Source organism: Orbicella franksi, chromosome 9 (assembly GCF_964199315.1).
Source record: "Orbicella franksi chromosome 9, jaOrbFran1.1, whole genome shotgun sequence".
Lineage (NCBI taxonomy): Eukaryota > Metazoa > Cnidaria > Anthozoa > Scleractinia > Merulinidae > Orbicella > Orbicella franksi.
Window position 1 is genome coordinate 30,892,709 of NC_138153.1, and position 25,611 is coordinate 30,918,319.

The following is a 25,611-nucleotide window of genomic DNA, read 5'->3' on the forward strand; positions in this document are numbered from 1 at the left end:
AGCATAATTTTTTTGGGGCGCGTTTCCATCGTTACCATTGATTGCGTCAAATTACGCGCGGATTGAACACCATTCATCCCCAGTCCTACTCGAAAATTTGCACTGTCGTGCTGTCGTGACCGATCCAACATGGCGGAGAGTTGGGAGTATGGTTGAGTTTGTTTTGGCTGGAAGAAACACTGCAAAAAGAATAACTTATAGAGCGTAGAAGCCATGAGGGCCCGGAGTAACTCGATTGTTCGTCTGGACTGGTATCACAGTCTTGTTAACCGCACCATTTTGGATTTTCAGGTAAGCTAATTTCTATAGGCTTATTTAGCTAGTTCATAAGATCGACTTTCGGTCCGATGACTGATACTTATTTGGGTTGAGATCAACTTGTTTTTATAATGAAGAGGCAAGGTATTGATCTGCTTCATTTTTTCGTTTGTCCTCCACTGGTTTTATTTGTCGCAAATCAAACCTGTGCGGTGCATCATGTCCCGACAAAAGCCATATCATATTTTCGTGCAAAGTTGACACGAATAACCTTTAGCTCTTCTTACGTACGTGTCTAAAAGAAACTTGAGCTGAAGTCTTAGTCACGTTATTTACATCTTCGTATCATGATGATCACAACATGAACAATATCTATATTCCGCGTAACTTGCTGAAACAAAGAGTTTGTTTGTATAATTATATAACAGTTGAAAATTTTGAATAACAAAGAGAATTAATAGATGTCGGTGTTTCTGAAGAATCGATCAATTAGGTTATATCGCCAGACACGCCAAAGTTTTGACCTCACGTCAAACTTTCTTTTGTAATAACTACAGATCCTTTAGAATTAGTAGACATGTGCTAAAACCCAGAAACAGTTTGTAACAACCCAGAAAACTTTTATCTTATGATCAACAAGCAGACAAACAATATTTTATTATTTTGTAAGCTACATGTATATGGATGCACTTTATTGGGCTAAACTCCAGAATACCCGGCCACTTATTAGCATCTCATTGAATAAGAATAGCAACTATTGTTATATACCTCGTTCTTCAAAGCCCACCGGCACATGTAAATAAAGTGGCCGGGTATTCTGAAGTTGCTCCCTTTATTGTGCAGCAACAAGAGAAAACTATAAACCCAGAAGTATAAATTGTGTGACTCTGCTTTCTGTTCCATTTGTGTTTTGGGTAAGTGCCTACTTTTGTTAATAAACTTTATCAAAGTGCCAGTACATATGAAGCTCATAGAGCTCATTGGGAGCCCTTTTTTACATGTAAGTAAATAAAAATGTATCAATTTTGTATCTTGAAAGAAAAGGTATAGAGAAGTGATGTGTGCTATATATATAAGGTGTCTTATGAGTTATGTGCTGTATTGTGTGAACCAACCCAGGACCCAGTAACAGGACTCTTGCCACCCAAAATAAACTGGGAGACATACAAATCAGGATCCAGTGATTGTAAGGATGCTTGGGTGCGGGACAATGTCTATAGTATTCTGGCTGTCTGGGGTCTTTCCCTGGCATACAACAAGAATGCTGATATGGATGAGGATAGAGCAAGAGCACATGAACTTACTCAGGTAAGATAAACAGAATGAACCTTATGCAATACATACATACATGTACAGCTGTCAGTGTTCTCTGTAAGCTTTGTCTAAGTACTAGCCCTCAATGTGCCAGCTAGTCTTAGAAGAATAAGATTTTTCAAGGTAAAAAATGTAGATTTGAAACAATCTTTTAGTTTTGCTAGTTTTCTATACCTTTTCAGTATCTCTTCAGGCAGAAATCTTTTCAAATTTGGCTGAAGGAATTTACTTTAGTTCATTTGAAATTTCACTGAAAGCATTTACAACAAACTACATGTACATTGTTTGTATAAAGCTGTATAAACTTATGTTTCTGGTACTTACCTTTTTGCTTTTGCTTTCTGTAGGCTGTTGTGAAGTGTATGAGAGGATTGTTGCTGTGTATGATGAGACAGGTATGTTTTGGTGTAATCTGTGAGCCTTATGTGTCAAATGTAGTACAGACAAAGTGAAATATATAGATCTTATTGCGCAGTGGTTATGAATTTGCTTTAACTTGTCTTCAGGTTAACAAGGTTGAGAAGTTCAAGAGATCACAAGCCAAGGAAGATGCATTACATGCGAAATACAACTTAAGTGAGTGGTTGCAATTTTTAATTTTTTTTTATTACTGAATGGAATGCACCAAATTTAACATGTATTTTTTACTTTTATTGTATATTTATATTTTTACTTATGTAACACCTGAGGCTAATTTTTCATTGTAAGTAATACTTGGTTTCTTCTTCAGTGATCATAGAAATTATTAGTCAAATTATCACCTTTTGAACTTTTCTTGTCATGACTAGTGGTACATTGTGTACATACAAATGTACATGTCCACTTAAATGCTTCTTGTTCATTTTCTTTATAGAAACCTGTAGTCCATGTGTTGGAGACCATGCATGGGGACATCTTCAAATTGATGCTACATCTCTTTATCTCCTCATGTTAGCAGAAATGACTGCTTCAGGTAAAGTACATAGTCTATGTGTACACATGTAAAAGAAACATCATTTACAATGACTGAGTTACAGCCTGGCTCTAACATAAACCCTTTCTTGCACTCAGCAACTTTCTCACAACAGTTTACAACGTACTTGGACCTTCTTCAGTATTATCTCTTATTGTAATAGTGTACATACTGGAACAAATGTTGAAATTTCGTTTTGTTTTTGTTTTTGTTTTGTTTTTTTATTCTCCTTAGGAATACAGATTATTTTTACCCTTGATGAAGTGGCCTTCATTCAAAATTTGGTGTTCTACATTGAAAAGGCATATTGTATTCCAGTAAGTCAGTGATATCCAAATATAAAATATGCATAGATCTCTAGACAAGTGTATAACAGCTAAAAATGTACCAGATCAATGAACAGTGTAATTTAAAGGGTGTTGCTGATTATTTTGAAAATGAGTTGTCACTTAATACATTTTGATGTGTCCAATGTACATGTGGGATAAAGATTTTGCCGATTTTAATGTAACTTAGGTACTAAAGGTAACAAGTAGAATAGAAACTATTTGAGCCAGGAAAGCCTTAGAAACAATGATAGAAAGATTTAAATAACTTTCAACACGTCTCTGAAATGAAAGAAATATTCGTGTCCCAAGCAGGATTCGAACCTCTGTCTCCCCACATATTAGTCACACATGATATCCACTACACCGTCAGCGCAGCCACGCTAAATACATGTACATGGCAACTTATAGTGTAGTGGATATCTCACCCTAAGTTAGCATACGTGGAGACGCAGGTTCGAATCCTGCTCAGGAACCAAATTTTTCTTCTATTTCAGAGATGTGTCTCAAAAGCCGCCCTTAAGTTATTTAATTGGTATTTTGTCTTTCATTGTCTTTACACGTATGTTGGTTGGCCTATGGACTGTGAATTGAAAGATCGTTTCTCAGCCAGTGCGACTAAAACTTTTGTAATCATTATGAAACTTTCATGATGTTTTCAGGACTATGGTATCTGGGAAAGAGGTGACAAATTAAATCATGGCATGCCTGAGTTGAATGCAAGTTCTATTGGAATGGCAAAGGTTATTAAATTTCACATTTATTTTGACATGTAGTGCTTTTAGCAGCTGTGTAATTGTACTGTGTACAATGTATGTCCATGCGGGTATTACAGGGTATGTGTACATACAATGCATGTAGTATATGTGTTTACCACTCCAGGCTTTTGAACATAATTTGCAAATCAGTTGTTTTACTCATTTTCTGGTTGTGTTTTCAGGCTGCTTTAGAAGCATTGGATGGTCTGGATTTATTTGGCCCTGAAGGTGGACATTCCTCTGTCATTCACATCCTTCCTGATGATATTCAGCAGTGCAAGGTTTGCAGAATTTGATTGTCAGTCGCTCACACAGTACAGGCATCAAGTGTATGTTATATACACTGTACATTATAGTGTTATTAACATTGAACTATCTTGAAGTTCACATCATTGCTTGACATCAGTTTGTTTCATTTTCAACCTCAGGCTATTTTACAATCAATGGTCCCTAGAGAATCAAATTCTAAGGTATGCAAATGTTCCTGATTAATATTAATGTTATACATCCTTGTTGTTAAATCATTTTAATATACATGTATCACTTAACAATTTCTCTAGGAATGCTTGACTTGCTCCAACAGAAGGTGTTTTTATGCTGATGTATAAGGTTGCTGATTATAATATGTGGCTCTAAACTTTAAGATTCACATATTGTTCTTACATGTACACGGACAGGGGGAGGGCTTTAAAAACCTTTCCTGTATCACACCGTGAGTTGGTCTACCTGTGCGTGAATCTCAAGGGGGGAAAAGAAACATACAGGTAAAATCATGCAGTAAAATTACTATGAGCTCTATGACTATTAACGCAAGTATCCAGTCATGTTACTTAACAGTTTTTTTAATTCACTTTTTTTCTCCATAGGAAATTGCTGCTTCAGTTTTAAGTGTGATTAGTTTTCCAGCCTTTGCTGTTGAAGATGATGATCTTGTAAAGGACTGCAGGGAGAAAATTATTACTAAACTACAGGTATCAAAAAGTTTATAGATGTCCAAGTTTAGTTATATGTTAAGTTCTCTCAGGTTTATTTTCATTTTCCACTCTTAAAACATGTAAAATTATGTGAGTCCAAGGAAAATAAAATCAAACTTTATGGCAAATATTGACAGAAGGATTTTTTTATTTACAAGGCGGTTAGTGTAAATTAAAGTACATATATATTTTTTCTCGTAGTTAGAAAAGAACAAATGTCTGTCTAAAAGTTGGAAACATAATCTTAGATTAAAAATTATACACAGTTTCTTATTACAAACAACTTAAATTATTTTCTTATGATTATCTGACAGGGTCACTATGGCCTGGTTCGTTTCATCCGAGATGGCTATAAGACTCCTCTTGAGGTTTGTAAAATTGAACAGATATAATTCTTTTGCTGAGAACTGAATGAAACGGTAATAGTTTTTAGTCAGAAGAAATTTAGAGTAAAAATAAATTGATGAAATTTGAACTCCCAGTGAATTGATGATGGAGAAAGTTTTTTGGTAATATAGAGTCTCCCTATGAAGGGTTTGGTAAGGTTTCTAACATGTTGGACTCCAGATCCAGCAGTACAGGTCTGAGCCCTATCAAAGGTCATTTTGTTGTGTTTTTAGGCAACGTACTTTACTCTCACTGTGCCCCTCTCCACCCAGGAGAATACACCTGTATTAGGCACATGTATACCGGTACCAGTAACGCATGCATGTAGACGACTTGGTACCAAGCCCAAGTCAGTAACCTGTTGGCCATCCCTCCTCTTATCTGCTGATGAATATAATTCTCAACTTCAGAAAGTAACATAGAGTCAATAAAACATTTAAGTGAGGTTGTTTTATTTTACTGCAGGACCCATTCAGACTTCACTATGAACCAGCTGAGCTTGAAATCTTTGAGAACATCGAGTGTGAATGGCCATTATTTTACTGCTATCTTTTGTTGGATGCTTTGTTTAATGATGACGACGAGCAAGTATGAGTTTCATTTATTTGACTGTCACATTCTACCGACATACATTACCAGTATATTCCTGTGATACTAATTATTACTGACAAGTATTTCAAGTTCTCTTGACTGTTGATTCCTCAATTTTTAATTCAAAGAAACTGTTCACTACAAGGGTAAATGTTTTTTTTGTAAGCTCCTCCCAGATCATATCTACCTCCTCCAATGCGTCGCCATGCGTAATAGGCCAAGGTGACTCTTACCATAATTTTTTACCACTCCATTTCACAGTAGGCTGTGATTTGCTTTAGATGATTTTATCAAACAGTAAAGACAGTGTTAGAAGAAATATACTTGAAGTAGAAAAACACTACCAGTGAGTTGCTTTGGATTTCCTGTTCAAAGAAATCTCCCAGAGCATACTACATGTACTTTTGCTTGTCCTTGAGCTGACTGTTCTTTAAATCAGCTCACGATTTAATTCAAGGAACACTTGTTGATTAATTTCTAGAAACACAGGAAAACGTTTCTCTATAACATGTAGAATTTCTTCATTATGCTTGTGGACGTTCATTGTTATTGATGCTCTGATAGGGAATCTTTTGCTGCAGCAATGGCAGCCATTACCCCTTGTATCCATTTCTCTCTTCTGGCTTGGAACCAAAGCTGATGGCAAAAAACAGATGGTCAATGGAGACATAATTACTGTTAATAAAAATATAACTTACTTAATGAAATGTTTACATGAAGAGCAACCAATATTGAACGCCTGTGCTGAACTCAATTACTCCTCTGCCACTCAAGAGTCAGACGTGTTGAGATATTGATTAACTTGTTGGCATGCATGGTGACATGTAAATTTGGACCAAGCAGACTGTGTACATGGCAAAAAACATGTCCAGACTGTTAAAGATTTTTGCGATTTTAAAATGACTACAAACCTCCACATCTTTACTAAGCAAGTTGCTTTCCATTGCAATAATTATAACTCCTGTCTTATCAGGCCACTTCTGGTGTGAAAAACGGCTCTCGAGTTTGTTGATTTGTTCTGTAGAAAAGTGTTTAGGTGCTGTAGACCTCACTGGAACACTTCTAGGAGTGCAAACTGTGCTGAAGTTATTCCATGGAAGAGAGACCTGCACCATTTTGTCCTCTTGTTCTTTCATGGCATCTTTTCCTTTATCACATCAAAAGTCTTCTGTGCTTAGCTGCGATGTTATGTAGAGAAGTTGGATCCAGGTGCACTTACATATATGAGATTCTGTGGCTGTTGTTATGTTTTCTGTGAATTTCATTCATCCAGCAAAGATATTAACAGGCTTTAGAACTGAAAATCTTGAAATTTTTGTGGCATTTTGCATGCTACAGGTAAAAGGATTACCAATGATGCCAAATGTTTTGTGGGATGTGAGTTTAAGTAAACATCACAATGTTAAAGTTGTATTGTAACTCCTTTGTTTTTTGCATTCATTTATGTTCATCCAATTAAACATTTATTTAATTGACGTTAGGTTCACCACAGTGATATTGCTTTTCTGTTGTTTAAACAAATGTACTACGTGACATTTTGCTATCTCTGTAAACAATCTTGCCCACCTGAAAGTAATTATGCAAAAATTCTCAAATTCAGATGTAGTTTTAGTGCCGTTTGTTGGCTCTGCCTTAAAATCACACAGGATGTGGAGTGTATTCTAGTTTTGATCTGATGCAATTTAAAATCTGTTATGTCAAATGTGTTCATAGTCATTGCTAATTAATGTGCCTGCTAATCCCTTAGGTCTGCTTAATTATGTAGCCTTTACTTCAAGTTGTGTAGCCGTTGTTTACGCAGAAAGTACAGAAAAGTACAGTGCAATGGACATGCACAGCAATGTAGAAATGACTGATGTTGAGTTTGATCTCTGTTCAAGTACACTTTATTGATTGTGGATGAACATTTGGTGTAATGACTGTGTATAATACAGTGGACATTGTGAAATATTGAATCATTTTGTGTATATTAAATATGTCAGTGTATTCCTTTTAAAAGAGCAAATTCGTGAACAAAATATCTACTGTAGATACAGGAGGCCAAGACTTTTCACTGCTGCTTCGTGCGTGAATATAATACAAACGTGATAAATCGTGCATTTAAACTTAGGTAACCAGTTTGAATGTGGAAGTGCTTATAAAGCAAGTCATGTATGCTGATATTTCTGAATTCCTAGCTAGAAATGGAGTCTAAAGTTATTCATCCTGGGCCATTTTCCTAACTACCAACAGACATCTACATCTTTATTTTAAATTAATTAATATTTTAAGGTTTCACAAGCTATAAACAATGGAGTTCAATTAGCCTTCCTGATAGCTTTTTTGTGAAAAAGGTGTTAAATACAGCAATCAGAAAAGCCATTATGACAGAATGTTCATATTTAATGTTTCAGCATAGGGTGATTTTCTTTTCTTTGTTTTTTGCCAGTAAGGCATTCATTTCTATTATGTTAACTTTTTGTAATCAGAAACAAATTATATTTAACAGTATTAACTTAACTGTAGTGCAACAATACAGCCTTTGTCTTGAGCAAAATTAGTTAAATCAACCTGTATTGAAATATGACTGTGCCTTGTGTGTACATGTACATCCATTTGGGGGACCTTTGAAGGCCTTAATGTAAATCATAAATCAGCAATTCCACAGTATTATGGAAACTGTTTTCTTTCTTCTTAATAAATACACCATTACCAAGAAGTAAAAATTAACATAGAGTAATTGGGATGGGAGACTCAAAAAAATACAAAGACACAGTGTACCGGTATGCCCAAATAAAGGGGTGGTTTTGTAGCCAAAATTATAATCATTTATGACCAGGAAATTCCAGTTCATGAGTAATTAATAATTTTAGTGTTATATTTACTTATATCCTGTTAATAAATTTCAATTTTATTACTAACCTTTTTGAAGGTCCATGTCCCAGGGTGAGGGGGGAGGGGGAATGCTTGAAACACTGATAAGAAGGGAAGCTAAGGAGAGCTTTTACAGCATTTGTCTTGGGATAATCTATCTTCCAGTCCCAACTGATCAGTGTTCTCGTAGGAATAAGCAGGTCCTTGATTCTGCTTGATTTATTTATAACAAATTTATTTAATGATGACTTAATACATAACTATTTATTGACCAAGAGTGAGGTTTTTACAGGAAAATCTCAAACCAAGACTTTGCCGTATTGAACAAGCGATAGTGACGTCAATATAGCAATGCTGAGGTTTGAGATTTTCCCGTAAAGACCAAACATTCAGGGTTAATAAGTTGTTTATTTTGGGGGTTAGAGTTAGCCAATCAGAGCATGCATTATATTGGCTACAAACACAAGTCATATAATGGTCAATGTATTGTTCATGATTTTAACAGGTAAAAACCTACACTGATTTACTGGAGCCTCTATTGGTGAGAGATAATGCAGGCCTTCCTTTGGTTCCAGAATTTTTTTATGTGCCCAGGGACAAGGTACATTTTGTAGTTGCATTATGGTTAATTAACATTTATTCTGTAGTTCCCGGTTAGAAGGTTGGGTTGCTTTGGGAAGTGATAAGAACAAGGTAACACATAATTTTAAATGTCACCTTCACATGTGTTTGTATGTGTTTGAAAAGCTAGAAACAGCAACAACCTTTGCTAGAAGACACTCACTGTAAACTAGCCCTGTAGCGCAGTCTTGTTTTTCAAAACTTGAACATATGGTTTAAGTCTATTACTCACGTATTAAGTAAAGGTATAACACGTTTACGCACACCATCATTAACAGGTTGATATTGAGAAAGCTAATCCCCACAGTGTGGAAAGAAAATGTGGTGAAAATGTGCTGCACTTGTGGTCTCACTCACTGTATGTCCTGGCATGCTTACTGAAAGAGGTACAGTATAAACCGTACTGATATTAATAGAACTTGAACCTTTTAACTTGGAGACCGAGATTGTTGAATGGTTTAGCAAGAAGTATAAGCAGAAATTTTAGCAGGACATTCTTAACTGTCTACTTTCAGTCAAATCTCCATTTATAGACACTATTGCGTGTGCGACGCAGCTGCAGTGACCTTAAACTTGAACTTAATTTTATTTTGTTTTCTTACGTACTGTTACACTTGCTTACCACCCCTGCAGCTAGTTCCAGAACTAATTGAGGCAAGAGCAAGAGTTTATATTAAAAAGGAAAGAAAGATACAATAATGATAATTTACAACAAAATTATTAAAGGTACAACTAAACAATACAAAGTGATGCAGTGGTGGCATTAGTTGAACATGTAGCGGTAACTGACTAACTGATTTTTTTAAAATGACATTACAACAGAACTTTATCGCTGTTGGAGAGATTGATCCTCTGAATCGGAGACACTCTACTGACAAGAGACCAGATGTAGTGGTACAAGGTACTCACACTGTATTTTCTCATTCAGTGTTGTTACACTGTCAATTGCCTCACTGCTGAGTAATTTAATTAGCTTGTAGTTGCAGGCAGTGGACAAACTTGAAGGCAAACTTTGTCTTTAAGAGTGACATGACCTCTTTAAGTTACAAAATGATAATTAATTTATTTTAAACATGATAGTAATAAAATTATTGTAACACATTACCACTATGAAACCTGTTATCTAGTTCCAAAGATGTACATGTGCAGTTGTATACTGGCATTCACCTTTCATTAATAAAAGATCAAATGATGTGATTTCATGATTTGAACATTAAATTTTTGTGTTTGTTACAATTCACAAAACTTACCGGTAAGCCTTAAAAAAAAAAGCTTAAGAAATATACTGTCTTGTTTTGCTTATAAAATTCCAGTGTCCCTTCTTGCTGAAGATGAGTTGGTCGCAACACAGCTTAGAAACCTTGATGTTCCTGTACAAGTCACTCAGAACATTAATCCAATACAAGTCCTTCCAGCTCGCACCCTCAGTTCCATGTACCAGCAGCTTGGTAAGAACAAGCACTGTACGTGATTCGGTGTATATTGACACCAAGATGAGGATAACCCTAACAAGACACTACTCTTGCCCTAACCTGATCCTGACACTTTGTCTTAAAATGCTTCCCAGGGCAGGAAAAAAAAATGAATTCCACTTGCCTAGTGAGCCAGTAAATTTCAGTTTTCACTTGCCCCCACTTAGTTATTACTTGTCGATGTGGCGACCAGTATGGCAATTAGAGGACAAACGTGGACAAATTATTCTTGGATTCCTAAGTAATCCGTTCTTTTAACTGAATGGTTAACTAATCTTGAAGTCTTAAGTTTGGAAATAGCTTCTGACTGGAAATTATCATTTATTAAGCTGACATTTTCACAAGACTATTGAGGCTAATTTCACTTGCGCACTAGGCCACTGAACTTCTATTTTCACTTGTCCAAGAGCAAAATTTACTTGTCCCGGCAATCAGACCTGGGTTTTTCTTACCCTGCTTTCTATTGTCTAACCCTACATCCCGGGCCCTACATCTTAAGCTTATACTACAACTACAGCTGATGACAATGTTAAGTACTTACGATTCTCTTTAATATTGCAGGAAAAAATTCCAAGTTAAAACTGACTGGCAGGTAATGTGTTTAATATTAAAGCAAGTTCTTCAATTCCGTGATCTTTACGTGATGGAAAGAGCAGCTCAGCTCTGACTTATTGATTCTCATTGCAGGCCCAACTATCACATTGGAGTCTTAGGGACTAGCATGTTGTATAATGTTGGAAACTCATACTCCATTCTAGCCTTTACGCCTCAGGTGAACTCAAGAAACTTAGTTAAATTTAAAAAAATGTATTTAACAATGTGCTAAGCAAAAATAATTAATGTGAGGTAATTTCAGACAATTTTGTAGTTTCTGCCCAAAATTACCTCACATCCATGTTGAATTTTATTGTAATGCAGAAAGAAAAATTAACAGGGAAAAGGGCTACTAAAGGCATCTTTTATGAATGTTATAGCCTTGGAGCAGCCTCCCTTGCACTATGACACAAGCAGCAAAGCCGCAATATGTATATCTGCAGATTCTTCACTTGTGCGGCAGCAATTGAGAAACTGGTCGCAGGCTATGAATGTGATGATATTTCAACTTTAAACTGTAAAGAAGATATATTTAACAAATTTTTGTGAGACACCAATCTGATCACGTAGGTGCGATGAAAGAGAGTGGAGAAATTTTCTTTGAACTTTCCCTTCAAACCTTGTCTTTGAACGGATGTCTATTTGCGCTGACAGATTCTAATTCCGTAGCTTTCTCGTTTCAGATTCTGGATTACCACCAGTTTTACCTGGCTCTTGATAATGAGTTCCTTGCGGATCGTATCAAGTCTCTTGTGGGTTTTCTCGGAGCTAACTGGAGGCGTCTTGGAAGACCGATTCTTACAATGATAATCACACACTCCATGCTTGGTAGGTTGTCATGACAACTCATATGGCACTTGGCACATCATTAATACATATAATGATGCATGGTATATGTACTGACTTCCCTAGTCTGGTTGAAACTTGTCAGAAAAAGCCGCCTAGCCATGGACAGGATTGCCTTTTGATTTAGCGTATGCACAGCTTGTTTTGTGCACTTGCCAGATATGTAGTTTCCACGGTCACTTATTTTTAACTTTGTTGGTTGTACCATGCAGAAAGTCTTTGCAGCTCCCAGTCACTGTCCAGTTCGTGTTTGCAAACCTTTTCAGTCAGTCATTGTGGTACCTTTTCCGTCTCTTGTGAGATGTTTTGGCTGGAGACAAGAGCATGTATAAACCGTTCTCGCACTTTTCCAGAGATTATGCATTCGGCTGGGTACAAGTACGAGAAGCAGAAACTAAATTACATTTTTTTTCTTTGTATAGAGGATTCTCTTTCCTCATCTATTGCCAAGATGATTGTAATGTTAAGAAGTGGCTACATATCAGGAGTAAGGTAAGTTATAACAAAGTTCTGACATTGTGAAAACATACAACAATTTTCCAACTGCAAAAAATGAGTAAAAAATAATTAAAAGGGAAATGAAATACAGCTAAGAAAACGAAAATAAGAAACACGATACCTGTAATACATGTTTAAAGGAAGAAACATAGATTTAAGAATGCCGGTTTGGGGAAGCAGTGTAGATTCCTGGTTGACCACTTGTTTTCCCCTTTGTAATCATACCTGCCTTGTCTGTACCTTTTACAAACCTCACAACAAATTCATGTAACTGTATAATAAAAGAACAAGATTAACTAGTATATAATACTGTTAGTGTTTTAAAAGTCTCTTGTGTCACCTCACAAATGAACTTACTAATGCAATACATGCACACGCATCACCAGTTCCCAGCCTTGAGTACTAATCAAACAATGTTGATTAGATCAACCTACATGACGACAACGTATGCAGGGGGGATCTAGAGGGAGGGTGCAGGGGGTGCGCACCGCCCCCCCCCCCCCCCCGAGATGAAGCCTTCGTTTACCTCACCAGTCAGTTACGCCATTCGTTAGTGGTGCACCCCCTCCTAAAAAAAACCTGGATCCGCCCCTGGTGTGTGGCCTATCACTAACTTTGATTCATTTTCAGGGTTCGGTTAGGATACCTTTCTGACTTCTTAAGTACATCATGCATCACGAGTCTACACTTTATTTCAGACAGTGATGAGGGTAAGTGGGTTTGAAGTCTTCTGAACAATGTGCAGTATACACCAGTCTTTCCTACACTCGTAAACAGAGTCTTAATTGCCTAGTCCAAGACTTCAAAACTGTTTGCAAATTGTTCAATGTTTGTTTTCGAACTGTTTTGTTTGCTGTAGGTTTTTTTTCAAATGATGATTTCTCTAATATAGGTGAGGCATATCTACAACTGTTTATCTACAACTGTCGTCGTGTTTTTACTGCAATGTAATTTTTTTGTTGACCAATCACAATCTACTTTGTGCAGAGATGCATGTACTTCTTTCCATGTATCTTGCTTTTTCAACTAACTTGGTTCACGTCTTAGGGTGCTGACTGTAGATTGTACTGTTAAATGTTTTTTTTTTTAATGAATATCTTGTAGAACTCAGGAGACATAAAAGAAATCCAGAATCTAGTGATATGTTACGACGCACCGATTCGGAGTCCAGAGTAAGCAGCCCTTGTTTACACATTACAATAACACTTGTTTGCTTGATAACACTTCACAACTTTGCTTAATTTTATAGGTCCACTTTGATTCTGCGTGCTTTGCAGACACTTCCTTTTTGTGTTGAAGAAAATCGTTGCTCAGTTTTGTATATTGCAAAATTCCTCTAAACACCGTCACGGTGATTCAGTTTTACTTGTTTATTTGTGGTTGTTCACACTAATCGACGTCGTAAATTGTGTAATTAATAGCTTTTGTATCTCACTGGCCTTATTTTTGTTGCAGAGTCGATCTGGAAGTCACGCTGGACATAGTCCTGTTAAGAGAAAGGCGAGTTACAAGGGGATGGTCAGGAGAAGCCGAAGTATCTCAGTCTACTGTGATTCGACAAGTGGCACATCACGTATGTCGTTATATCTTACATATTGTCATGGTATTTTAATAGTTAACCTCAGGTCCGCACTTAGCCTCTTACGCCAATGTTCTTAAGGCCCGTCACACACTCCACCTTAACGAACTTCGTCGGGTGGGGAGCAAGATTGCCTGACGACCCCAAAGAGCGTTTAAGGTGGCTCCCTAGAGTATTTACGAACACCTTCCCTATAGAGCGTGGGTTAGAAAAGGAAACTTAGTTAATATCTCTTTAAGTCTCCCCGTAGTGATTTACCAGTATGAGTACTGTTAAAATATACATTGTAGATTATTTTTTGGTTATCAATTTTTGGATTAAGGCCGTTACCATGGCAACATCTCATCTAATGACAGGCAGATGTATTCCTCATTTTGGCCTGAACTCCTTATTATTTATATTTACCTTCGGGGAGTTTTTTTTCATACTTTGCCACATCATGGTAATGATATTGCCTGACATTCTAAATTGGCAAAAAGTCGAGGTTGTTCAGACGGTTTTTCCAATATTCTGTAATATGTAGTTCTTCTAAATATATCAGATTAGCTCTGACAGATTTTAACAAAAATAGGGTGTTTTATAGGAATTGTATGTGGTCACTTACAACTGAGCCAAATTTAAAAAAAGATTCACCGTAGGAAACGCGAGGAAATTCACTGTCAGTTTTGCTTTTTGTGCACATGTTGACGTCACAAAAATCGAAAAACACTGGCGTTTTCCTTTGAGCGCGCGTAGATTACTTGAGCTTTCGTCCTATGCGCGCGTGCGATCGTAAAACTTTAGGGAGCCACCTTAAAGAACCACTAAAGAACCAAGGCCTCTCTCGTGGGGAGTCTGGGAACGATAAATTCATCGAGCAAACTGGGCGCGAATACACGTTCATTTAAGAAACTGAGAAAGGAGAAAAGCTTGGTGTACTGTAGTATATCTTCTGATAGGGGTGTGGGTAATTTACTGTGAATGGGCTGGCAGTAGCACCGTATCACTTTCAGCTAAATCTCACGTACAGGGATATGTATACTGTGAACTGAAGCCATAATCAGCATGCATGTATAGGATAAGCGCTTAGCTATGTAACTCATCAGTCAGCTAGTTAGTCAGTCAGTTAGTAAGTCAGGCAATCATTTATTCATTCAGAATCTCGATTTTGGGGAAATTAGTTAGACCATGTTGCACTAACAGTTAAGCGAATTGGAAACCAAAGAAGATATACAGTCAACAATTTTAACAAGCCTTTGTTTAAGTGATTTACTCATGCTTTATCTGCAGTTATCTTATCTGTTGACGGCTGACTGCTTTGCCTCACATTCGCTCACGGGCGCCCGTGTTTTATGTTAATTTAGATCTTTTTTATTGTTTTAACTGCGTATACCCATGACGTCACTGTATCATTTTGCAGATTGTATGCGCATTAAGATATTAACTGAATGTGTAACTCAACGTTAAAATAAAATTAACTCTAAAACGTAAACCTGACAAGTAACCGTTAACGTTATAACATACAGATCATAATCTAATACTCTTTTCGTAGCTTTGTGTCTAAACTTGCACGTGATGAGCACGCTTTCTTTACCATACTTAACAGAGCATGCCAGATCAAATACTGGCTGTATGTGAACGCATGTAGGCTGTGCGTGTTGCATGTATGTGATACTGATCACTAATACGACTGAATGAAGCAGACTTGAGTGGAATATCATAAAAAGAAACAAATTGATAAGTTACTAAAGAAACTGATGTTCTGCGAATAAAACACTCAGCTGTAGAGGTCCCCTCCATCCTACCGCTATGTGGATTTGGGATTCTTAATAGTTAATGTACTATCTGAAATATTTGTTTGTTTATTTACAGTGTCCTTAATGATTAGCACAACAGTCCTAACTACATTTGACGCTTAAATAAAGATATTTATTTTATTTATTCAGTACTGCTATTATGTGGTTTCGAGGGAAGGCCCTCCGTCCTCCTTTTTACGATTTTAAAAAAGAGACAAGTTAATAACTACAGTTGTAGTTTCGAATTCTGTGAGAAATTTTGTAAAACGATGTTATGTAAGCTGCGTCGAATGATGCGATAACTTGATAATTTGGAAATCTCTGGAGATATTCAAAACATCTTGGGCTATGTATTAATTTTGTCTGTCCATCGTCCTTTCTGAGAGACAATTAGGAGCATTCCATCCGAACTTTAGGCCAGTTTCTCTGTTCTGATTTAACAAAATTGGTCAGGAGTGATATCCTCTCAAGATCAGTCGCGCGAATTGTTGGCCGCCATGAACTTGGGTAAACACTTCAGTAGATTCCATCCATATTGATTATTTTCAAAGCCTAGGTTTTCTTTGCTTTATTGATAAAGGCAATCCTCATATTTTCAAGGCTGTCCTAACGAACCGTTCTATCATTTGTTCAACACTGTTCTACAAAATGTAACTGTAAGGATTTTAGCGATCTAACTGAGATTTTTAAGTTAAGAAAAGGGACGGTTTCCCTGTAAGTAAGTGTGTGTTTTCTTGAGTAGGACAGTAAGATTAGCATGCACTAATCACGTGGGTTTTAGCACCAAGCAGGTGGTTCAACTCTACTTCATTTGACACTGGTGACGGGTCACGCAGGCTTCCTTCACCGACCGGATCAGGTACTATGCAGGAGCGCTCACAACTCACTAATCCTGTTTTATTTTTGCTTTTTTTTCTGTTTATTATTATTATTATTATTATTATCATTATCATTATCATTATCATTATCATTATCATTATCATTATCATTATCATTATTAGTATTAGTATTAGTAGTAGCAGTAGTAGTAGTATTAGTATTAGTATTATTATTAGTAGTAGTAGTATTAGTATTAGTATTATTATTAGTAGTAGTAGTATTAGTATTAGTATTATTGTTTGTGTGATTTAATTTAGCTCCTTCTGTTTCTGCGACTTTTTAAAGTGAAATTTCTGAACTTGGTATCATTTAAAATTAAGAATCATGTCAGTAATGTAATGATTTGGTTTGGCAAAAGGCTCGATGTCCGCCGCTCACTCGAGTCCGGTTCACGGGCTCCTTTCTCGAACAGCGACTGGTAATCGAGCCTTGTTTGATAACCGGTTTATTACAGAATAACTCCTTTAAGTGGAGCTCGTATTTGGCAAGAGGAGGTTTTTATTTTTCAATAATTAATGAAAGAAACTACGAAGTATCACTACAATATAGTGATACCATGCTCTCGTTTCTCATGCAGCGTGTCTTTGTAACATAGGTTCACACTTGCATTTGCGCTTGCCAGGAACAGTGCTCGTCTTAAACATCAATTAAGTTCTGATGTAAGAGATCTTGCCATTCTCAGCCCAACCAACTATCAAACAGGATAAAACTATACAGATTTGTAAGAACCGTCAGGGAGGCTGTAAACTTCCAAAGCACTTTTCAGGTCACTTATCAGTTAAAAGTTTTACATGTCTAAAGTTAAAATGGTGGCTAAAACAATAAGAGAATTTAACATCAGTGATAAGTTGTAAACTAAATTTGAATTAAGCACTCATCCTTAATTAGTTTAGTCCTGCTTTAAGAACGATCCAGGCCAGATATTATGTTCTGGTTTCATGAGATTTTGAGGGTTTTTTTACGTGTAATTATTTCAGGACGAAACATAATTGTTGAAATGCAAGACTTGACATATCTTTTATACTAGAACTTCTAAGCACCAACTATAATGTCTGCTATTTCGTAGTTTGGTTGCACAAAAGTAACTTCTTGGAAACGCCTAAAATGAGATAAGATGAAAAAATAAATAATTACATTACAATAGATAAATAACTTTATGAACATGTCAGAAAACTAGCTCGCAAATGATAGTCGTATTTACAGAAAGCTAAAGACAGTTGAACTCTTAGTAGAACGCACAGCTCACAAAGAAAGTTAAACTCGTTGTATAACTCATAATCAATAAAAAGTTACCCACAAGGAAACAACAAACTAACTCCATTTTAGTTAGGAAATAGTCTTTATAAATAAACTTTCTGGCATTATTAAATTGAATGTATTAAATTGATCTTTAAACTGAATACGTTGCCCATGGGAATGGGTGATGTTTATACAAGCTGCACAAGTTGCTGACTAGGGAAATTAGAAGGCAGTCCATCAAAGTACCAAAGAAAATGCAGCGCTGCAACTAGTGCAGCAATCGAAACACACAACTTGCAGTCATTGGTAAACTTAGGAAATTTGCCAATTCAAGTCGTTGCGGAGTTGCAAATCCATTTAATAGCTCTTTTTACGATTAGTTTTTCTCATTTGCGTCACAATGTAATACAACGTGGAAGCGAAGCAATTTCTGGCTGAAACTGCAAAATAGCCCGAAATTGCCGCGCATACATGCTAAATTATATTGTAATGAAAATGAGAAAAGTTAGCTATGAAAAGGGTTATGGCCTAGGTATTGTTCTGCGCCCGAGTGAGCGAAGAGGCAAGATAAGATATTCTTGCTAGTGTCTGAAAGCATTATTCACGAGCAAAGAAAGAAAACACAAACTAGGCGTAAAATTTTCAAATTAAAGTAACTATAGAATCAATCCATCCCAAGCGTTTTTCATTTTGGGACGTTGTGCACGTGATTTTACTATTGTAGCGCAACCTTGGTCTAGAAGACAGACCATTTTGGAACAGATCATTGGAATCGACCATTTGATCTGTAAAGATTGCAAAATTATAGAACAAAGTGAACTTTTATTAATCCCGGGTGGAGTTGTAATTTAACTGGAAACTAGAGAAACTGGAGTTGTAGTTTAGTTAAACTGGACACAGTTTGTTCAAACTGTGTCCAGTCGTGTTTTCGTCAAATGTTCTCACTTTTGCTAGTGTATTGATGTCATTTTGCCGATCTTTGTCATGCAGTTCCCGGATGTGACGAATTTGAAGATAGAGCAGCCAATGGGTGGACGCCAGCCAGGTCACGTGCTATGTCAACGGACATGGAGACGAGAGAATATCTGAATCAGTTGGAAGAAGCTGCGACTATCGATGTACAGGCCGATATACTGCATTTCCTGTACAATACAAAGTAATTATCACAAACGATTAAAAAAATATATACACGTATTAATCGTAGTTGGCGTACCAGGCCGGTTTTTAACTCCTTACCATTAACGATATCGGAAAGTTCACTTATTTCACGTAATCTCTACATCCACACTTCTTCTTCGTGGAGGCGCGGTGGCTTCATGGTTAGTGTGCTCGTTTCGGATCGAGCGTTCCGGGTTTGAGTCCTTGTCAGAGACGTTGTGTTGTGTTCTTGGGTGAGATACTTTACTCTCACAGTGCCTCTTCTTTCCCCCCCCCCCCCCCCCCAAGGTTAACAAATGGGTACTGGCGAATTTAATGCTGGGTGTAACCCTGCGGTGGACAAACATCCCAGCTAGGGGGGAGTAGAAATACTCCTAGTCCCTTCATGTAACAGAAACCGGGATAAGCTCCAGCCCGATAGGCCACTTGGCTCGTATGAAGACTACCTTGCAGAATACAGCACCTCTCTCTCACACCCAAGAAGAATCCATAATTCTTTAAGAGGTTTTATTGTGCGTCCATTCTTGGTCAACTCGCCAACGTTAACCCCATTCGTGCATCTTTTCATGCCACCTTGATATTATTTATTAACTGTTGTCGTTTAAATCTTCAGGGGTCCTGACTTCGACACACAACTGTTTGGTGAACCAGGAATTACTGTCGCAAAGCTCTTAGGTGAATTGTACGAGAAGGTATATGTATTTCTTTTTCTATTTAAACATTGTGACTGTGTCAAATTTACAATCTCTTGTTGAAGTTTACCTGTTAATTTAATAGTTGACTTCATTGCTTGTCGAATGAAATTGTTATTGTGGCCTTTAGGACTTTTGTTGTTTTGAGTCATTTGTAATGAAATTTTACTTTTTAACACTTTCTGTCGATTGATTGGTAGGCTTGCCAGATTAAAATGTGGTCTTTAGTCAGGCACACAGCAGGGCTTTTGAAGAAGCGAGTGGAAGATTTGGCAGAGGTAGTTTCAATGTTTATTTTGTTGTGTCTCCTTTCTTGTCAATTATTTTGATAGGTTAAACAATTTCAAGCGTTACTTTCACTCAAATGTGAGTCCAGGAGAAAGCATAGCCATTTTGCCGTGGAAAAAATTCAGTTTGTTTTCAAAATGGTTATAGTTACCGGGTAAATTTGTTGAATCAATGGATGTCCTTGAGGTTCTTTCATGGAAGTCTCGTTTTTTTCTGTGTTCCACTTTTTTCATTCGGTCGACGTTCGTTCGTCGTGATGTTTTCATTTTTCTTTACCAGGCTGCCACGGATCTGTTAGTTCATCAGAAACAATTGACTGTGGGTATCCCCCAAGGGGGACATGAAGAAGTCATCACAAGGTGAGTGCTGTTGTTCTTGTAGGAATACATTTTTCTCAGTTTTCTCAGTTCATTGTGATAACATGTTGTATTTGCGTTGTTCACGTTCTTGTTGTAGACCTCTTCCACAAGAGGAGATGAAGAATATCATTTTCAATGTGTTTGGTGAAGACATGAGCACTGGTGTAGTAACACAGGTAAGGTACACTGTAATGATAATCATTTAAGATACTTCAGGTATTAGCTATCGAATTTTTCTCTCACATCAAATACCATACTGAGCTAGCTTCCTTGTTGAAACATGAAAACTTTTATTTACCCTCGGCAGTGTTTATAGCACAAAGGCTAGTGGGGCCGAGCAAACAACTGAAACAAATAATTCAAATTGAACATAACATCGTTAAGAATCCCAACTGGTCGGAGGCAAACCAGTTGGCTATTTACAAACGTGGCCGAGGATTTGAACTCGGGACTACCGAGAAAAAAATCCAGGTAGTGGTTAGAGCAGGACTTGAACCCGGGACCGATGGATTGCGAGTCCGACGCGCTGACCACTCGGCCACCCTGCGTCCTTTTTGCAGTTTTGTTTTTTGGCTTCCTCCTTTTCTGACCTGTCTCGTTCATTATGATTGCTTCCTATATCTGACTAATCTATTGACGCTGTCACTGACTACCCTACATCTTTCAAACTGTATTTTGTGTTAACTGCAGTTGACTTAAAAACACCCATGCCGCTCTATTTTTAATTACCAGGAGCTGCTGGTGTACCTTGGAATTTTTGTTAGAACTGAACCGTCCCTGTTTAACGAGATGTTAAGACTTCGTGTTGGTCTGATTATAGAAGTTATGGTGGCTGAACTGGCTAGATCACTGGATTGTTCTGGTAAGACACTTTCAGTGTTTCTATCCTGTTTTGAAACAAAATCAATTTAAATTTGTATGGTTTGAAGTTTGATTTTCTTTGCTCTCATCGCCTGTCCAGTTCATAACTTCTTGAAAAGTTTAGCCTAAATATTTCTAGTTCCTCGTTTCTAATCCGTGTTAATCTTCTCCATCCTTACCCATCCTTGTTCCTTTATGGTTTATTACTATCTCTTTGGTGTTTTTCTATGTTAGTAAACTACTATTTTCATGTTCCCTTCAATTTAAACGTAAGTTTGTACGTGGCCAAATTAACTCAAAGTGCGGTGACTGAGCTCCTTTAACTGTTGTTATGTTTCAGGTGAGGACGCGGCTGAATTCTTCATGAACTTGAGTCCTTTTGAGATGAAGACTCTGCTGTATCACATCCTCAGTGGTAAAGAGTTGGTTGTTTCCAATGGTGAGGACAGATCCTGGTGTCAGCCAGTTATTTAGTCTGCTTTTTACCCGTACTTGAGAAAGACAAGAGCTCAGGGGAAGCCTGAAATTTTTAAGTATATTTCGTCGGTATTTGACGGTTCTAGTCTAAAGCATCTAGATGATTTCTCTGTTCCTTTGAGCTACAAATACAAGTCTTTTTTTTTTTGTAAACTACTTCTCTAGAGTGAGTACTGCTCTCACAGCTCAGTTCGTCACTTTGGACCAGTTTTTTACCTAGAATTTCAATTTTTACAAATTAGCCCTCCTATTTTTCAGTGTAACCTTATGTCACGTAATGTCATGACTCTTACCTACATGGGAAGTTTCTGGTTATGAGGGAAAGTTGATGGAATTTATCCGGAAGTTGATATGGAGCTCTTCAAAGCTCGTGGCATTTTATGCGATTCGTTTTAAATCCAGCTTGTGTGGGAGTTCTTTGTTTACACTGTTTCGTGTCACACACATTTCGTTGTTATCTTCAGACAAGCCATCGCCAGAGAGGCAGATCTCCATTATGAACATCGATCTTCCCAAGAGAGTTGGAATCAGAAGGCTATCCAGTGCAATCAGGGTCAGTCATCATTTATCAAACGTTAACAAAATTTCCTTCACTGATCGAGTACCTCTCACCTTACCAGCCACTCAGGCAACAGCAATCTCACCGTCTGTGTTGTTTTGCTTATTAAACTAAGATTTTAATAAGAAGCAGTCATACAGTAAGTGTGCTGCCCGTAAATTATCCTCCTCGGCCATTCCAAACAATCTGATAAGTAGCACAAGTTAATCAGTTTAACAAAAGTTGTTTGCACAGTTTTCGAGTTTTCTTCTTTCTTCTATGGGTATAATCAGATAGTTAAAATACTAAACCTTTTGCACTTGTGGTTGCACGATTATTATTTTCTCACTTACAGTTTAACTGCACACTTTCATGTTTATTAACAGAAAATAAGTGCTGCTAAAGCCTTTGCAGGGAGGCACATGGTATGTTAAACAGCAAAGCGCTTTATTTGTAATCTAAAGTGTTACTTAACCACCGTAATTGGTGAAGGGAAATAACTTGTAAGCACGTTTATTTTGATTTCTTTGGGTTCTTTTTGTTTTTTTCTTCCTCGCACATTGAGTGGTAAAGTTAAGGTGTTTAAGATTTTTGGTTTTTAAGAGGTTGTTTGCACATGTTTATTGAATTTTTGTTTTGTAATGCACTGTACTGCAATATAACTTAAACCAGCAGGAGATGCGAAACAAACGTTTACTGTTCATAGGACATAAAGGGGTTATGCATTTTCTTTTTGTTTAAGTGCACAGCATTTTAAGTCACAGAAAATTATTTTTCAACGAATCTAAAACCCTGTGTGTCACTGAGAGCCTTAGTAACTGTTGTCACGGGTCTCCCCATTCCCGCTCGTTCTCAAAGCTCCCGGACCTTAACTACAGTTGATATTTGTGTCGACTATCATCGTAAACTTCCGTGTTCGGATAAGTGAAAGAAACTGCTAACGATTATCGACGCTTATTAGCTTTTCGCCTGGAGGGGGGCTAGACGTCTCAGTCAGCAGTTTGTGGATTACGTGAAGGTGGACTCCGGCTCATTCGGCCTGGGTTCGAGTGTTGGACAGGTCATTTAACTCTCACTCTGCGGCATTCTGTCTCTTAATATAATTGGATGATAGCAAACTAATGGAGTTTGGCAGTAACTTGCAGTGAACAAGGGTCCAGCTCATTTAGGGTGCGAAAACTCAGATTAAGGACTGGAGCAAATTTGAACCTTTAGTGCAAGCAATTTATGAAATGCTAGACATTGGCTGTCAGCAAATATTCTAGCCGCTTTAGTCAGAAGTTTGTTGTCTGTAAAAACACCACTCATGATGCTAGGCATACTACAATCTGACAGTGATTTTCCGTTGGTGATTTTATACCCGAGATTGTTGTTAAAATTAGAACATGAGTGGCAGAGGATTGCTCCCATCATCTGACCATAATAACCAGGAAAATCAGAGAGCCAAAGAAGACGACGAAGAGGACCCTCATTCAGGAGATGACCGCCTCGGGCAGTGGATCAGGAGGAGGTGCCTTGATGGGGCCCTCAACCGAGCCCCTGAGGATTTTTACCCCAAATTCTGGAAGGTTCTCGAAAAGGTATGAGCGCTTACATGTTTAAAAGACGAATGTGATAAGGGAAGGTTATAGCCCGCTTTAGCACCTGATCATCTGAGCACAAGAACGTCACAGCGTTAACTACAAGATTTATTACACTGCACCTATATAAGCTTGGGGTCGAACTCACGGTAGTCGGAGAAACTCTCCGGCAGCCGGCCCTAAGTGACAGCTTTGAATTATCTGTGGCTCACACCGGGTTAAATGTTTGAGGTTTGGAAGTAATTTTTGATCAGGTTCAAGTCTGTGAACTTGCTTCAGTTAACGCTCCCTCCATCCTCTCTGATCTCCCTGCTGTAGGCACTTTTGGTCTTTTTTCTTCATTAACTGTGTTTTATAGATTTATATGTTTTTTTGTTCTTGTTGTAGTGCCGAGGTCTGAAAATTTACAAGCACTATTTACCGAATGCCATGGTACAAGAGGTATGTACGCAATACAACTTCACTGCTGGTGATATTTATTGCGTCTTTTTACTCGAGGCTCCTCTGAGGGCTTGCCGATCAAGGTTCCTCCTTGAATTGTGGCAGGAACATGGAGACGACGCGCTCCATCTTCTCTAGTATTACAAACTCAAGTAGACATCCACTATTAGACATTTCAAATATATTTTGTGTCGGATATCCTTGTTAAAGGTTAGTCCGTTGTCATCGCTCAGTAAAGTGAACGACGATTGAAGAAGCCGTTGTTATTAAAACGAGACAGACAAATGGGTCCACAAATTTGTTTTATTTTTTTCTTATAAATTTTCTTATTCTAAATCGACCGCTGGTTCCATTTTTTTTTTTCAGATGACCCCAGGCGAGCTGAAATTTGCGCTTTGCGTTGAAGCGGCCCTGAATCGGATCCCTGAACCTGAGTACCGGCAGCTGGTGGTGGAGATGTTAATGGTGTTATCCCTTGTAGTGGAGTACCACCCTGAACAGACTCTGGGAGACACTATTGATGTTGATGACCTGGTGTGGGAAGGCCACAATTTATATCTGAAAGATCAGGTAGGAATGGACAGGATTATAGTAGAGGCTTTTCCTTATTAGCATTATTATAAATGTGGCCTTATGTGCAACCCTCGTTGTAAGTAAGAAGAGTTTGAATGAGAGAAGTAGAGTTGTTCCCAATCTTATCTTACGGTAAGAAATATTTTAAGTTTAGATAACCAAACCAAATTGTTTTAATCACCGTAACCTAAATCAAACTTTGAAAAAGCAAAAACGTTTTGGGACGCTTATGGCCGATATGGAACTCCAGACATATGTACAGCTGTACAGATGATCGCGGCATATTTAATGTTGTGTAAAAGAAATAGCTTGTTCAGCAGTCAAAGTAATCCTTTCATACTTGCCGCTGCCTGCGAACAGGCTCTTCGCAGGGCCGCGCGAAGAGCCTGCTCCCAGGCTAACTTGCCGTAATAACTATATTTCCCCGTTGTTATCAATTTGTCGTAGTTACCATTTATTTTCGATAAACGATAGAGGAAAAGTAGCAAGAGTAAACATAAAACGCGAGTTCTTGGGTGAACGCGCGAGTTTTCTCGCGTGATAGAACGTTCCCCTCAAAAGCACACGTTAGAGGTTGTTTTTGTGTTGTATTTTTGTTTTGCTTTTGCGCCTACACCGCCAAAGAAACAAACTTATCCATTGGTCAGTGTTCATAGACTTCAAATTTATTTTATGTTGCAATTCTTGACGTTATATCTGGCAGGTCTTTTTTACAAACGGTAATAGCA

At 37.6% G+C, this 25,611-nt stretch overlaps 2 protein-coding genes across 4 annotated transcripts in view; one reads left to right on the forward strand and one right to left on the reverse strand.

Moving 5' to 3' along the window:
• The first annotated feature begins 107 nt into the window (after nt 1-107).
• The window catches only part of LOC145497695 (phosphorylase b kinase regulatory subunit alpha, liver isoform-like), a 27,933-nt gene continuing 2,429 nt past the window's right edge, over nt 108-25,611 (forward strand). Inside the window, exons 1-36 of one of the 3 annotated variants that reach the window (XM_081477527.1) lie at nt 108-291; nt 1,378-1,566; nt 1,920-1,967; nt 2,079-2,148; nt 2,426-2,524; nt 2,759-2,841; nt 3,513-3,593; nt 3,791-3,889; nt 4,037-4,078; nt 4,475-4,579; nt 4,897-4,950; nt 5,435-5,557; nt 8,919-9,014; nt 9,313-9,420; nt 9,857-9,935; nt 10,348-10,482; nt 11,068-11,098; nt 11,194-11,278; nt 11,784-11,928; nt 12,369-12,438; nt 13,075-13,154; nt 13,549-13,616; nt 13,900-14,017; nt 16,580-16,657; nt 18,907-19,072; nt 19,688-19,766; nt 19,967-20,044; nt 20,334-20,413; nt 20,511-20,589; nt 21,146-21,275; nt 21,615-21,713; nt 22,216-22,304; nt 22,676-22,714; nt 23,672-23,869; nt 24,257-24,310; nt 24,677-24,880. In XM_081477527.1, the coding sequence (XP_081333653.1) occupies nt 214-291; nt 1,378-1,566; nt 1,920-1,967; nt 2,079-2,148; nt 2,426-2,524; nt 2,759-2,841; nt 3,513-3,593; nt 3,791-3,889; nt 4,037-4,078; nt 4,475-4,579; nt 4,897-4,950; nt 5,435-5,557; nt 8,919-9,014; nt 9,313-9,420; nt 9,857-9,935; nt 10,348-10,482; nt 11,068-11,098; nt 11,194-11,278; nt 11,784-11,928; nt 12,369-12,438; nt 13,075-13,154; nt 13,549-13,616; nt 13,900-14,017; nt 16,580-16,657; nt 18,907-19,072; nt 19,688-19,766; nt 19,967-20,044; nt 20,334-20,413; nt 20,511-20,589; nt 21,146-21,275; nt 21,615-21,713; nt 22,216-22,304; nt 22,676-22,714; nt 23,672-23,869; nt 24,257-24,310; nt 24,677-24,880 (3,459 nt within the window). In that variant the 5' untranslated portion in view covers nt 108-213. The remainder of the gene's footprint in view (nt 292-1,377; nt 1,567-1,919; nt 1,968-2,078; nt 2,149-2,425; nt 2,525-2,758; nt 2,842-3,512; nt 3,594-3,790; nt 3,890-4,036; nt 4,079-4,474; nt 4,580-4,896; nt 4,951-5,434; nt 5,558-8,918; nt 9,015-9,312; nt 9,421-9,856; nt 9,936-10,347; nt 10,483-11,067; nt 11,099-11,193; nt 11,279-11,783; nt 11,929-12,368; nt 12,439-13,074; nt 13,155-13,548; nt 13,617-13,899; nt 14,018-16,579; nt 16,658-18,906; nt 19,073-19,687; nt 19,767-19,966; nt 20,045-20,333; nt 20,414-20,510; nt 20,590-21,145; nt 21,276-21,614; nt 21,714-22,215; nt 22,305-22,675; nt 22,715-23,671; nt 23,870-24,256; nt 24,311-24,676; nt 24,881-25,611) is intronic. The other 2 variants (XM_081477528.1, XM_081477529.1) reach the window with 2 other exon arrangements.
• On the reverse strand, nt 5,796-8,828 carry LOC145497698 (pituitary homeobox homolog Ptx1-like). Its single transcript, XM_081477537.1, has 2 exons — nt 6,472-8,828; nt 5,796-6,196 (listed from the first exon to the last, which is right to left on the reverse strand). Exons 1-2 carry the CDS (start codon nt 6,694-6,696, stop codon nt 6,107-6,109), a joined length of 315 nt encoding a protein of 104 aa, XP_081333663.1. The 5' UTR covers nt 6,697-8,828; the 3' UTR covers nt 5,796-6,106.

Excerpts from the sequence above, each read along its gene's own strand:
- LOC145497698 (XM_081477537.1), bottom strand. The coding sequence starts at position 6,696 with ATGAAAGAACAAGAGGACAAAATGGTGCAGGTCTCTCTTCCATGGAAT. Across the intron at positions 6,197-6,471 it reads TGCTTAGTAAAGATGTGGAG|CTTTGGTTCCAAGCCAGAAG; the intron begins GTTTGTAGTCAT and ends TTTTGCCATCAG.